Source organism: Anabrus simplex, chromosome 1 (assembly GCF_040414725.1).
Source record: "Anabrus simplex isolate iqAnaSimp1 chromosome 1, ASM4041472v1, whole genome shotgun sequence".
Lineage (NCBI taxonomy): Eukaryota > Metazoa > Arthropoda > Insecta > Orthoptera > Tettigoniidae > Anabrus > Anabrus simplex.
The window spans coordinates 1,017,270,132-1,017,285,303 of NC_090265.1; the positions used below are offsets into that span (position 1 = coordinate 1,017,270,132).

At 39.8% G+C, this 15,172-nt stretch overlaps 1 protein-coding gene across 2 annotated transcripts in view; it reads left to right on the top strand.

The window, feature by feature from the left end:
- Positions 1–15,172, top strand: part of Rbcn-3A (Rabconnectin-3A) — a 732,274-nt gene that overhangs the window by 390,955 nt on the left and 326,147 nt on the right. For both annotated transcript variants that reach the window (XM_067136957.2, XM_067136958.2), the window contains exons 30-32: positions 2,525–2,677; positions 4,207–4,408; positions 4,489–4,763. In XM_067136957.2, the coding sequence (XP_066993058.2) occupies positions 2,525–2,677; positions 4,207–4,408; positions 4,489–4,763 (630 nt within the window). The remainder of the gene's footprint in view (positions 1–2,524; positions 2,678–4,206; positions 4,409–4,488; positions 4,764–15,172) is intronic.

Consider the following 15,172-nt stretch of genomic DNA (forward strand, 5'->3'; position numbering starts at 1 on the left):
ACTATCGGCAGCCCTGAAAATGGTTTTCCGTGGTTTCCCATTTTCACACCAGGCAAATGCTGGGGCTGTACCTTAATTAAGGCCACGGCCGCTTCCTTCCAACTCCTAGGCCTTTCCTATCCCATCGTCGCCATAAGACCTATCTGTGTCGGCGCGACGTAAAGCCCCTAGCATAAAAAAAAAGATCAACTAAGAATCAATGGATATCCTTGATAGTCTGTATTTCAAAACCAGAGTCACATTGAGGAGAGTCTGTCCAATCCCACTGATGTAGGGCTGTGCAAATTCGAGCAGTGCCACACCAAATTCTGTTCAGTCTTGACCAGGCTGTATGAGACGAATTGAAACCAGCTAGTCTTGTGATAGCTACCCCAAAGCTACAGGATAGTTGCCTTACTTAGTGCCACGTACATTTTACTTGAAAGGCTCTGTGCTAAAGGAATTGCTTCTGCAATTGAGCACCTGATTCCTGTCGAACCAGCTGGTTTACTCCCAAAACGAGACTGCTCTGATCAAGTCCTGCAAAAGCAGCTCATAAACTGTAATTCTGAGAACAATGGGATTCCTTTCATTTGAAAGAGTATTCTCGACCTTGGAACATATGTGTGTAACCCCTCCCAGTCGTGGTTCCTCCACAGCACAGGAAGAAAGCACAGGCAGTGCTGAGTCAGACACTGTGCAAGAAGGATCTACCGCGCCGCGATTTTCACGCAAAGATTTTTTATGATTATAAAAAGGATTCAACTGCCGAAGAATACCATTCTTCTATGCTGCGTGTTTTTAGTGAGGCTTCCCCTTGTAGGGCCACAGATGGAAATTGGTTTCGCGAGTTTTCAAGGGGTCGGCAGTCAATTGAAAATGAACCTCGTCCCGGTCGCCCAGCAACAGCTGTGACTCAGGAAAACATTGATGCTGTGAAGAAAGTGATGAAAGAAGATCCACATCTTACATTTTTTGACACTGAAGGGAGCCTAAATATTCAGTGAGCAGCAGCGCAGACCATTGTTCATAATTATTTTTTGCCTTACTAAGAGATGTGCCTGTTGGGTGCCACATTCCCTGACAAAAAGCCAAAAGGAGGCGAGAGTGGACTGGTGTCGTTTCATGCTCTTTGTATATTCTGTCGATTTCATCATCAGTTGAACTAGTAGGCATATAGACCTGCACTATTGTGATGGGCATTGGCTTGGTGTCTATCTTGACAACAATTATCCTTTCACTATGCTGGTCATAGTAGCTTAGCTGCTGCCCAATTTTCTTATACATTATTAAACCAACTCCTGCATTTCTCCTGTTTGATTTTATGTTGATAATTCTGTAGTCGCCTGACCAAAAATCCTGCTCTTCCTGCCAACGTACTTCACTTATACCAACTACATCTAACTTTAGTCTATCCATTTTCTTTTCAGATTCTGTAACATACCGCAATTATTCAAAGTTCTAACATTCCACACTCTGACTCACAGAATGTCACTGTCCATCTTCCTGACAAATACCCCCCTTTCACGTAATCCTCACCTGGAGATCCGAATGAGGGACTATTTTGCCTCCAGAATATTTTACCCGGGAGGAAGCCATCATCAGTACATCATTCATACAGAGAGAGCTGCATGTCCTTGGGAGATGGTTACAGCTGTAGTTTCCCATTGGTTTCAGCTGTGTAGCAGTATCAACTCAGCTAAGCCATCTTGAGTGTTATTACAAGGCCGTATCAGTCAATCATTTGGACTGCCATCCTTGCAACTTCCGAAAGGCTGCTACCCCACTTTCGATGAACCATCCGTTAGTCTGGTCTCTCAACAGGTACCCATCGCGATATGGTTGCACCTACGGCTCGGCAACCTGCTTCTTTGGGACATGCAAGCCTCCCGACTGTGGCAAGGTCACTTGTTTCTCAGGGAAGGATATTGTATAAATCCCTTTAGTTTTTCCGCTCTTTTGCAATATGGGATGCAACAATATACCATTTCAGTTGTCAATCACCTACAACAATAAAAATTATGGCTAATTGATAAACATTGCAGGTGCATGCACAATAATAAAAGTTAAAGGAACACTCGATTAATACAAGTTGCTGGTTGTACAACTTAGAATCGCGAATTCAAACAACTAACATACCAAAACAAATTGATCATGCTTTTAATATATAACAAGATGAACTGAAACTAGCGAACACTTCCAGAAACACCAGTGCATATTTTACAATAACAGAACATTTGGAACATCAAGAGTAGTCGATGCCAACTGATAAGATGATGCTGTGAGAGTCAACCTACTAACGATCCTTGTGGTGAGAATAACAGTTAGGGGGTGTTCATCAAACAACGCATGGAAGCAGGCTAGTGCAAAGGGTGAGAGCATAGTAGATGGCAATGGTTTATCATAATACATGTTCCTTTCTAAGTCTTATGATTTTATTCGTCAGTTATTTCTATTTGCTTTGTTCATTATTATTTTATGTTGACCTTAGTTTTATTGTTTTTTAATAATATACCTGAATTTCATTTCAAGAATTATTTTTTAGGATTACAACGACCTGTTTGATGGGAACTTGGCCACAAATGACGAGTCTTTGGATGAATTGCTTGAAGATGAGCCTGAGTCTCCAAGGAGGCATGATCGGCGCATGTCCATTAACCAAGAGAGACAAGGACTCTCTCACTTTGGTCCACGCCAGGTAATTTAATGTTATATTCTAATCTTTTGTCAGTTCATAAAAATGTTTGCTTTCCTGGAATGACAACATAATATAAGCCTCTGGCTGGAGTATCCTCATTTCATCAACACTACTCTTGGCTATAAAGGTATTTCCATTGGTTAGCTAGGAGTTATTCAAGGTAATCCTCAAAGAATATTATTACCTTGCATTAATTACATGATTATTTAATAATGCACGTGTGCCTATGCATATGCAAATGCATATTTCAAGGGTTGCTGGTGTTATTCCATATTCTAAACATAACAGCATATTAGTTGGAAATTAATGATAATTTGAATAATCTCTCAAACAAGATCAATTTCAATATCCACATATCTATTAATTGCATTCGCTGGTCATGCTTCTTCTATCTTGCCCAATATTTGTAGCCGTACATAAGGACAGGCTGGATATTGGTTTTGTACACTGTGTCCTTTAATTTGTTTGGCATCTGCTTATCACACTGAATGCCAGTAAGTGACTGCCATTTCATCCAACCAACAATGATGCACTGCTTGACATCTTCATCAATTTTACCATTAGTTATGGTTGACTAATCCAAGATATTTGAACCTGCCATACATCATCAGTGGTTCTCCAGCAAGGAAAATAGTGTGTGGGCTTTAGGAGTACATATACGGCCAGAAAAGATCAGTTTTGCCTGCATTTTGAACAGCCCTTGCCAACAGGAAAAACACTTTTTCATCTCTGAGCTTTGACACTTTCCATTTATTACTTACAAAACAGGCAGATAGCTTGAGTGATTGGAACTGGGTGGGATTTGCCTGCTTTTCTTTTACCATGTCAGAGGGTCAATCTTGTGAGGAATCTCTTAAATTAATGTGTTACTTTTTCTTTAGCAGTCTGCATCTCATTTTTAAGTGTTCACTTGCTGATAACTCCTAAAGAGTATTGGGTGATGTTTAAAAGTCATTGGGTTTCTGTTGATACCATCTATTCAATGGATGATGGTGTTGTACTGTCAAGTTTGTTTGATCTATGAAACTGAAATCTGTGAGGAAAACCAGCGTAAAAGTACTGTTCTGTCATGTCAGTTGACTTATACAGTAAAGACCATTCTCAGCCTATAAACTCAATTTGAGTGACAGTTCTGTAGTTTGTCTCTGGAAAATACTGGTAGACTTCTAGTTGCCTGTTATGATGCAACTTTATGCAGTGAATGGCATATCTAAATAAATGAAGGAATAAAATGATAAGTGCATATTTCTTTAATTTTTAATCATATTTTGTACATTTTTATTGCATAATGGCATACATATTTGAAACATTTTTGGTGTGTACAGATTCAGGCCCTACTTATTATTTACAAAAATGTTATGAACGTATCCAAACAGAAGACTTAAGGAGTTAATGTTCATATAAAAGTGATCCAACCAGATACTTAAAGTTGCTTCTTTCCTTATGAATAATTTGTGCTCCTTAACATTTCTACTGGGATAATTTTGGTCACCGTATGCTTTCTGTAAGTATTCATTTTTTTCTTACAGGGCCGTTTATTATCACGCTTATTAACCCATACTCATCTCCCTGGTTTGTCGAGCCTAGACCAGATGCATCTTCTTGCATTAGCAGACACAGTTTCTACATGCAATACAGATTTTGCTGAGCGCTTTGCAATCGATGCTGCAAAAACAGCTATTGCCAAAGAAAATCTATCTGGAGTACCAGATGGAGAAGATATTTCAACAGGTAACCCAAAAATTGAAAATAAACAAAATAATGTTAGCTTCTGTCATAAAATATTTTATTTTCTACTTTTTTGTCAACAGATTCACTGGATGACTGTGGTCTACGCTTTCTGCTGGCCATGAAGCACTATAATTACTTGTTACGATGTCTGCCCTTTGCACAACGTGCACTGTTCCAGAAACAGGGAGTGGGCACTAATAATGTTGTTTGGGCATTCCACTCGGAAAGTGAAGAGGAACTTTTGTGTCTCATTCCATCATATGCCAAAGGAAGTCCAAAATGGTCTGTTCTCAGGGAATTGGGGGTTGGTTGGTGGCTTCGTAATCATACACTCCTGAAGACTTGTATTGAAAGGGTAATTTTATTTATGTTTTATATTGTAGTACTAGTAGTAGTGAGAAGCCTCCGTGGCTCATACGGCAGCGCATCGGCCTCTCACCACTGGATACCGTGGCTCAAATCCCGGTCACTCCATGCAAGATTTGTGCTGGACAAAGCGGAGGTGGGACAGGGTTTTCTCCGGGTACTCTGGTTTTTCCTGTCATCTTTCATTCCAGCAACAGTCTCCATTATCATTTCATAGCCTTTATCAGTCATTAATAAATCACCTTGGGAGTGGCGACCCCATTGTAATAATAGCCTATATATGGTTCATGCATTTCATCACTGACCTGGTCAGTGACTGGAAAACAGGCTGTAGGTTTTCATTGTAGTAGTAGTAGTAAGAATAATACATTGAAACCTATATCTTTGACTAGAAACCAGCCATCTTCTTCTTCTTTTGTTTTGGCCAACTGTGGACCACGTTAATTTGATTTCAGCTGCTTCTGGGCTTTGATCTGCGCCCAGTAATCCTTCATTCTTTCACTCTGCAACCTTCTTCTCTCTTCCGTCCAATCTGGTTGGTCAGTCTTTCTGGGTTCATTCTGTAGATGTGTCCAAAGAACAAGGCTCTCCTCTTCCGGATGGTGTCTCAGATCTTTTCTATCTTGCGGTACAGTTCTTGGTGTGCTTTTTTTCTGTATGATCCATCCTCTGTTCTTTGGGCTCCCAGTATCTTCCTTAGAATTTTTTGCTCCACCCGTTCTAATTTCTTGACCAATCCTACCTTTATCAGGTTCAAACATTCAGCTACATATAAGGCTGCTGGACGGATCACTGTCTGGTAATGTCTTGAGTTTTGCATTGATTGAGATCTTCTTGTTATAGGTGTTCATACTTAGCTTGTATGCCAAGTTCATTTTGTTAATTCTCGATATCAGTGCCTCTTTCTCAGACAGGTTGTTATCTATCCACTCTCCCAGATACAGTAGAACCTCGATAATTCGAAATCGGTTAATTCAAAATCCCGCCTAATTCGAAGAAGGTCTCGTTCCCGGAAACGTGAGATACAGTTTTGCATGTTATTTAAATTGTTTAATTCGAAATACGGATAATTCGTAATTCGAAGTACAATGTCGGCCCCATTGCCGAAATTTAGACTTTTAATTCGAAACTGCCTTTACATTTTAAAACAGTATGTTACAGGGTAATTTCAACTCAAAATTTATCCGCGTCATAATGGAACACGTTCCGGAACGTGGAGTGGTACCGTAGCTTTCCGCATTTACACTCACTTCGGTGGATCTACAGTGCGCTTCATGACTACTAAGTTGAATGAAATCGGAATTCTTTTGTATTCAAACTTTTAAGGAACGCCATAATATCACGCAACGGGCAGTGTGCGGGAAAACAGAATCCGCGAACACTGGCGATGCTGACAGTTGACGAAAATAATAATTTAAAAAAAACGTGGTTCATATAATAAATTCGTAGGCACCGAACAATATTGTCATTGCCGATGAAACTGCATTACTTTATTTTAATGCGAGCCCAAACGATCATATGGTTTTAAAGGAGGAAGTGCCAGCCGGGGAATCGTACAAGTGTGAGGGATGGGGGTCATTGTAGTGCGTTGCAATGCACATGGAAGCGAGCAACTTTATCCCCTCGTCATAGGAAAGATTGATAAGCCACAATGTTATGGGCGTCGGAGCTTTCCATGCCAGTACAAAGCATCTAAAAATGCAAACAGTACAGAAATCCAAAAAATAATGCATTTGCACAGGGGAACCAGCATAATTTATCCCCGTCTTTGAATTGTGTGATATTTTTCTTTCGTTGCGTGAGGTTATATTTGTAAGTTATTTACCCAAGTGCATTATTTGAACATTGTAAATGCACCTTGTTGGATACATGTTGGAAATAGATTTTTTCCCATGGCATTTAAAAGGTTTAAACCGTGAATCGAGGTGATCGCATGTATTAATGAGTCTTAATATACTTTGTGACGCGGCAGGTGTTTACATTTCTGAAGTACAAGAGAAGTGCCATGGCGGGAAATCGTACGAGGATAGTCATTGGAAAGTTCGATTTTAAGGACATCGGGCACTTTCTGTGTAAATACAAGGCATCTAAAATGCTTACAGTATAGTAATTCAATGAATAAAGTACTTGCACATGGGAGCCAGCATAGATTTCTCATCTTTAAATCGTGCTTTTTCTTTCTTTCGTTGCATGAGGTTATGTTTGCCAGCGAGATATCCTTCTTGCATACATTTTGGAAATAGTCTTTTTTTCATGGCATTTGAAAGGTATAAACTGTGAATCAAGGTTAACTGCATGCAGTAACGGGCCTTAGAATATTTTGTAACGCAGCGAGGGTTGGTACTTCTGAATTGCGAATTTGCGGTTAATTCTAAATCACGTAATTCGAAGTCCAATTTTGGAGTCCCAACGACTTCGAATTAACGAAGTTTTACTGTATTTATATTTCTCTACTTTCTGAATCCTCCCTCCCTCCCTCCCTCCACTGTCATCCCTCTGGGCGCTGTTTCAATGTTGGTCATGTACTGTGTCTTCTCGAAGGAGATCCGTAAGGCTGCCTTACTTGCTTGTTCCTGGAGCTGGGCAGTCAGGTTCCATACCTCCTCTATTGACTCTGACAGAATCACAGTGTCATCCGCAAAGGCTAGGCAGTTGACTACAATCCGTCTATTCTTATATCCTATTCGTATACCACCTATTCCTTGCATTTTCTTGCGCCACTCTCTAATGGCATTGTCAAGAACAGGGGAGAAAGCCCATCTCCCTGACCTCTGTTTTAATCCTAAAGGATTCTGATAGTATCCCCCTGAACGTGACCTTGGATGTTGTATAAGTCACAGTCTGTTTAATGAGCTCTCTGGTCTTCCTCTCTAGACCCATTCCTTCTAGGATATGGATCAGTGTTTCTCTATCTACTGAATCGTAGGCCTTCTTGAAGTCCACAAATGTGAGCACGAATTTCTTGTTCCTCTCTTTCTGGTATGCTGTGATCAACTTAAGGTTCAGGATCTGTTCCGCACATGACCTGCCCTTTCTAAAACCTCCTTAGTACTCACCAATTTGCGGTTCCAACTGTTTTTCTGCTCCGTCTAGCAGTGCCTTTGAAAAGATCTTATATGTCTCTGGTAGTAGCGATATTCCCCTGTAATTGTTGACGTCTGCCTTATCTCCTTTCTTGTGAAGAGAGTGTATTAACGCTGATGTCCATCCATCTGGCAGCTTCTCTTCTTCCCAGATATTGTGTAGGATTCTTGTGAGTTCAACGATCGCTCTGTTGTCAGCATATTTCCAAAGTTCTCCAATAATCCCATCTTCTCCAGGTGCTTTGTTGTTCTTTAAGGTCTTGATGATTCTCGTGACTTCGTCCACAGTCGGATGGTCTGAGTCTCAGTTTGGTTCCTTGTGACTGTAGTCGAATTTCTGAGGGTGGCTCACAATTGAGGAGTTTTGCGAAGTAGTCTGCCAGAATCTTGCAATTTTCCACATCACTGCGAGCTACTTTTCCTTCTTGGTTTCTGAAGTTGAGGCTTGGTGGATCATATCTACTCAAGGTGTTCTATAAAGGAGTAAAATTTTGTTGGACCATGATGATACCGACCCATAATAGGTCATCATATGCATAGAATGCCAAGCATGTTTCAATGGATTCTGCATCACTATATAAAACAATAAGTGTCTCGGTTTAAGAAATGAAAATGAAAATCCACAGCCTATTATCAGACATTACACTGGGTCAGGAAGGGAGTAAATGAAGCCGCCATCTAGCGGTGAGGATAGGAATTGTGCTGGCTGCCGAACCCAGTCGCACTCCCCTGGGGCAATGATTAATGAATGACAGATGAAATGAAATGATATTGGAGAGTGTTGGTGGAAAGAAATATGACAGGGAAAACTGGATTTCCCGGGAAAAAACCTGTCCCGCTTCCACTTTGTCCAGCACAAATTTCACGAGGAGAGACTGGAATTTGAACCACGGAACCCAGCAGTGAGAGGCCGGCGCGCTGCCGCCTGAGCCACGGAAGCTTAGTTTAAAAGATATGGAGGTAAAATTTATTATGTGAGCTTGATATACTCCTAGGAATATAAACGTGTGACTTGCATTTCAAAAAAAAATTTCATGGAATACTGTGCACAAAAATATAATAATTTTTTTTATTTTAAAAAGGAAAACATAATTTTAAATGAATTAGCATATTGTACGTTAAATCCAAAGTGACTAATCCCCTCCCCTCCCCCCCCCCCCCCCCATGGCACTACAGCCCACAAAGGGCCTTGGCCTACCGAGCGACCGCTGCTCAGCCCAAAGGCCTGCAGATTACAAGGTGTTGTGTCATCGGCACGATGAATCCTCTCGGCCGTTATTCTTGGCTTTCTAGACCTGGGCCGCTATCTCACCGTCAGATAGCTCCTCAATTCTAACCACATAGGCTGAGTGGACCTCGAACCAGCCCTCAGGTCCAGGTAAAAATCCTTGACCTGGCTGGGAATCGAACCCGTGGAGAGATGAACACCAACAGTGCAACCTGTCAACGATTGGATATTTTATGAATTTAGGAGAGCAACAGTGATCATTTGAGAGAACTGTGCCTAGTAACGGTATTCATTACTACAGAACAATTCAGGCGATAAGAAGAACATACAAAATCAATTCATATCCATAACAAAATGAAAAACGTAAATAGCCGAATTTATTACAAAATCCTCCACCAGAACTTTATGATAAATTTCATACAATCATATTGCACTTATGTTTTGGACCACAATCTAGATGCAGGCCTTTGCTACATTTGCAACTCTCTGTTCTTGCCCTATGCCTTTTTGATTTGGTACTACACATGCAATAGTTGGACTCTTTTTTTTTTTTCTTCAGGAAGTTTTCACACTTTAGTAGAAGTACCGGTACTTCAATTTATATCACTCGCACTGCCAAGTGAAGCGACACCAGACTGCTTATGTTCAAGCCACTCACATCCTAAAGTCTCAATGATCGACACTGTATAAGCCAGTCTTGACATAGGGTGTCGAGCTGCTCCAAAATTTTCCTTATACAGTAAAATGTCATTGTAACGAGTGCCAGTTTAACGAAATGTTCAGAATAGAAAAAATATTTTTTAGGTCCCTTCCCTTTTCCCTATTTAATGTGTGTTGAAATATTTCATTGTAACGAATTTCAAACTTTCAGTATAACGAATTAAAATGTAGCCTTTTTCTTCAAAATATAATTGAAAATCATCCTGTTTTAATCACCGGGTATATCGCACAACATATTTCTCTACAGCTAATACCAGACGGCACACACTGTGCAACACATAGGCGAAACTACCCGATTACGAAACGGGGGAATGTAAGCAAACACATCACAATTAAGACGAGTGGTTTGCCTACCCAACAGCACGTGAAGATTACCTTCATTAGTTGTGGTGTACTGGTATTGAACGTCATTATAGTAAAGCCTTGTTAATTCAAAGTCTTTGGGACGCTAAAATCGGACTTCGAATTAACCATCAACTCTTAATTCAGAAATGCCAACCCTTGTTGCATCACAAAATATTCTAAGACCCGTTAATACGTGCAATTAACCTTGATTTACAGTTTAAACCTTTAAAGTGTCATGGAAAAAACTATTTCCAAAATGTATCCAACAAGGTGCATTTACAGTATTCAGAAAATGCACTCGGATAACTCGCTGACAAACATAACGTCACGCAATGATAAAACAAAGCATGATTCAAAGACGAGGAGAAATCTATGCTGGCTCTCATGCGCAAGTGCTTTATTCATTGGATTACTGCCTATTGCATACATTTTATATGCCCTGTACATGCACGCAAAGTGCCTGACGCAATTCCAAGATCGTGGCTTATCAAAGTTTCCTATGATGAGGGGATAAAGTCTCTCGCTTCAGCGTGCATTGCAACACAGTACAATGACCCCAACCCGGCTGGCAGTTCTCTCCTTTAAAATCATAAGTCCATTTGGGCTCGGCATTAAAAGAAACAATGCAGTTTCATCGGCATTGACAATATCATTCAGTGCGTATGAATCAGTTTATATGAGCAACATGTACTTCCTCTTAAAACAATAATCACTACCACCACAACCTCACCAACTGTCGGGATGGCCAGTGTTCGCAGATTCTACTTCTCCGCACACTGCCTGCTACGTGATATTGTGGCGTTCCTTAAAACGCCGAATACAAAAGAATTGTGATTTCTCTCGAACCTAGCAAATGTGAAGCACACTCTAGACTCACCAAAGTGAGTAAAAATGCGGAAAGCTACCCTGTACGTTCCAGAAGACTCGTTCTATCATGACGCTGATAAATTTTGAATTTAAGTTACTCTTAAAATACTATTTTTTTAAAATGTAAAGGCAGTTTTGAATTAAAAGTCTGAATTTTGGTAATGGGGCCGACATTGTTCTTCGTATTATGAATTGTCTGTATTGCGAATTAAACAACTGAAATAACATGCTAAACTGTACCTCATGTTTCCGGGAACGAGATCTTCATCTAATTAGGCGAGATTTTGAAATAACCGATTTTGAATTATCGAGGTTCTACTGTATGTAAAGTTAATTTCTTATACACAAAAAGCAAATTAAAGCCAATTTTCTATTAATAAAAATACCGGTATCTTCTAATATTGAGGTGAGCGGATTGGATTGCAGTATTCGCATTTACATGATATGGTTAAGGTAGCCATTTTCCATACATGTACGCGATTGGTGAGATGGATATTGATTTCAAAGTAATCAATACGTAAGAAGTAACGCTATTGGCTGGGTAGGAACGCCACATTTTCAATCAACCAATGAACGTTATGGTTTTACATCTCTACGTTCAGTACTGCATTTCATTTATTCACGTCTCGCGAAGCGTTCGTTGTTTATCTTTTGTTCGTGAAGCAGCGTGTGTATTAGTGTGCCAGTTAACTCTTTCACCAGTATGGATCAAAAGAAGCGAAAGCAGTTTTCTTTAAAAGAAAAATGTGAAATACTTCAGGAAGTGGAGAAAGGTGGGGGGGAAAAAGAAGAAATAGCGAAGAAGTATGGCATCAATCCTTCAACACTATCTACTTCTCTGAAACATAAAAGATAGAGCAGAATATTGATGCTGATACCCTTGGCCCACAACGAAAGAAGATGAGAACAGCAGACTATGAGGAGGTGGACAAAGCCGTTTATATGTGGTTTGTTGAAATGCGGACCAGAAACATTCCTGTCAATGGCCCACTATTATGCGAGCTTGCATGATCCTTTGTACGTTCGCTTGGATTTCTGGAATTTATGGGGAGTACGGGTTGGCTTCATAGGTTCTGGGAAAGATATGGCATTTCCCACAAGGTTGTAAATGGTGAAAAAAAGTGTCCCAAAGGAACTTGCATCTTCATGGAGGATGGAGACACTATTAGGTGACTTAAAGGAATATTCGCTGGCAGATATTTATAATGCAGAGGAGACTGCATTATTCTACAAATTAATGCTGAATAAAACCCTTGAATTGAAGGGAAATAATTGTTTTGGGGGCAAAAGCTCAAAAGAACAGAACTCCTCTTGTGCACCATCTCCACTGGGACGGATAAAATGGAGCCTCTCATAATTGGGAAGTTTGGGAAGCCAAGGTGCTTCAAGGGAGTACAACATCTTCCCTGTGAATATAGGCACAACAAAAAGGCATGGATGACATCAGTGATCTTCGAAGAGTAGTTGTTGTGCATGGAACGTCAGATGAAGGCCGAAAAGAGGAGAATTCTTCTTATCCTAGACAGTTGCTTCTCTCACAATTGTGTACCTCGCCATTTGGAGCATGTGAAAGTTTTATTTTTGCCTCCAAATACTACCTCAGTTCTGCAGCCACTGGATGAGGGGATAATTCACGCGGTGAAGCAGCATTATTGAGCTCGTGTGGTCCGGCGTATGCTATCTAACATTGCCTCAGAGAGAGACATTAATGTCAACTTATTGGAAGCAGTGCAGATGTTCAGTGCTGCAAGGAGATCACTGAAAGATGAGGTAATCAGGAACTGCTTTAGAAAAGCTGGAGTGGGTTATGGAGAAGACAACATCGCAGAAAGTGAAGAGTTGGATACCAAAGAAAATCAGACTTTTTCAAAAAATAAAGTGGAGGAGATAATGTACTGGTACAGGGTAAAATTTAAGATGGTGAAAATTTCATGGTAGTACCTGTACTTTATATCATTACTTCATGTAAATATATGTATCCTAATTTTCCTCTCATTTAATAAATACAGTATTAAGGTTTTTATGTGTTGAAATAATATAGATTCTTCAACAGGCTTAGCAATATTGTGAAATATTATGTTTCGTAAAACTGAAAAATACTTTCTTACTTAGAACATTATTTACTGCGTTGGTTACCGTGTGTGTACGTTACTTCTACTACTCTCCTCAAGAAAGCAGATGTATTGCAGCAGTGGCTTAACCCATTCTTGTCTTGATGTTACAGATATGGCAATTGCAGAAACACACGAACTTTCATCTTTTGTTTTTAACCTAACATGTTCGCTGTAGTGTAGCAAAGCTTCACAACAAATACATTTCTCATTTGACAAGATATGGCAGCACTTAACTCTAGTTTTTAAATTTTGAGTATTAACCCTTTGGCTCTCAGGCTATTTTCACCAGTCAAGCCCAAAACACTCCGACCATTTTTCATGATTATGCATGTTAAAATGAAAAAAATTGCCCTGTAAAGAAATCCCCAGATACAAAATTGAAAAATCACAATAGTACACTATTCAATATAGTTTTAGGAAAAAAAATCCCCAAATTCTTAATGGCATATTTTACTTTAAAAAAATTAGCAAATTAGAAAATTATTACAAAAAATCAAAGTAGGTTTTCAAATACTAAAAAAGTAATCTGTTCTTTAGTGATAATGTTGTTCAGTCAATCTGAAAATAAGGGCATTTAATTCTGTATAACATGATATAATTGTTTTTTTAAATTCTTATTTAGTCATGAGTTATAGCACCTAACATAAAGAACTGTAACGTACCTTCCGGAGTCAGCATTTGTGTTTTGGAAAATACTCTCCTATAATCACTACCTGTAAAATCCAAATCACTCTTTTTCTTTATCTAGAGTTTTTCACACACTTGTGGGGTCGCGGATGCGAACTGTGTCGCACAAGTGGATTTGGCTCTGTTTTATGGCCGGATGCCCTTGCTGATGCCAACCCTATATGGAGGGATGTAATCACTATCTCGCGTGTTTCTGTGGCGGTTTGTAGTGTAGTGTATTGTCTGAATATAAAGAGGAACATTTTGGGACAAACACAAACACTCAGTACCCGATCAGAAGAATTAATCAAAGGCGATTAAAATCCCCGACCTGGCCGCGAATCAAACCCTGGACCTCTGAACCGAAGGCCTCAACGCTGACCATTCAGCCAATGAGTCGACTAAAATCCAAATCACTATCAGGTATAAAGTCACTGTCATCGTCTAAAGCATCTAAATAATCCAAAAGGTAGGTAGGTAAGGGTTATTCTGCCCGAAGGCAGGTCCGAACCTCAGCAGAGGTGTTCCTGAGCCGGAGTTTATGTGCGGTAGTGTGGCCAGTTCCTTTCCGCTCCTCCATTCCCTTACCCCCCACCAACAGCGCGTGGCAACCCATCCAACTCCTGACCACGCCCAATGTTGCTTAACTTCGGAGATCTCACGGGATCCGGTGTTTCAACACGGCTACAGCCATTGGCAAATAATCCAAAACATCGGAATTAATTAGCCTAGAACTTGGACCAGCCATTTAAAAAAAATTGGGCCTACTTGTGGCACGGAAATCTAATAACACGAAATGTTAAACTAAACTTCACTGAGAACACTGATAAATGTTGAATACAAACAAATTATAATAAACAATAAACTACTATTAAAATTGAAACAATAAAATGAAGGAAAACACGTATTTTGAAGTTAAAGGAAACTGTACTCGCAAGCAGCACACTTCAACTCGCCATGCGGTAAACAAACGCGGTTTGATAACTTCATTTGTTCCAAACAGGTGAGCTTAGTGTCTCTATCTCTCGAGAAAAATGTAAACTAAATCCAAAAACTACTATTGCTGTCTTTTCCTGACATCTGGGAGTCCATTAAGGTACTAATACAGCCATCCGAACACAGAGCCGATAGACCGGCACGCTGAGTGTTTTAAGCAATACCACTCGAGCCGATAGATCAGATCACAAAGTTTATACAAGGAGTAATTTTAATACCACCTATTCAATACAATTTATTCCACTATAGTGTGGTTAAATACACATGGAAATTATCAGAAATTTGAAGGGTACATGTTTCACCCACTATTTATTGGGCATCATCATCCTCAATCAATCTTAAAACACACATGGTCTAAGGAGTGATAATAACTTACGTA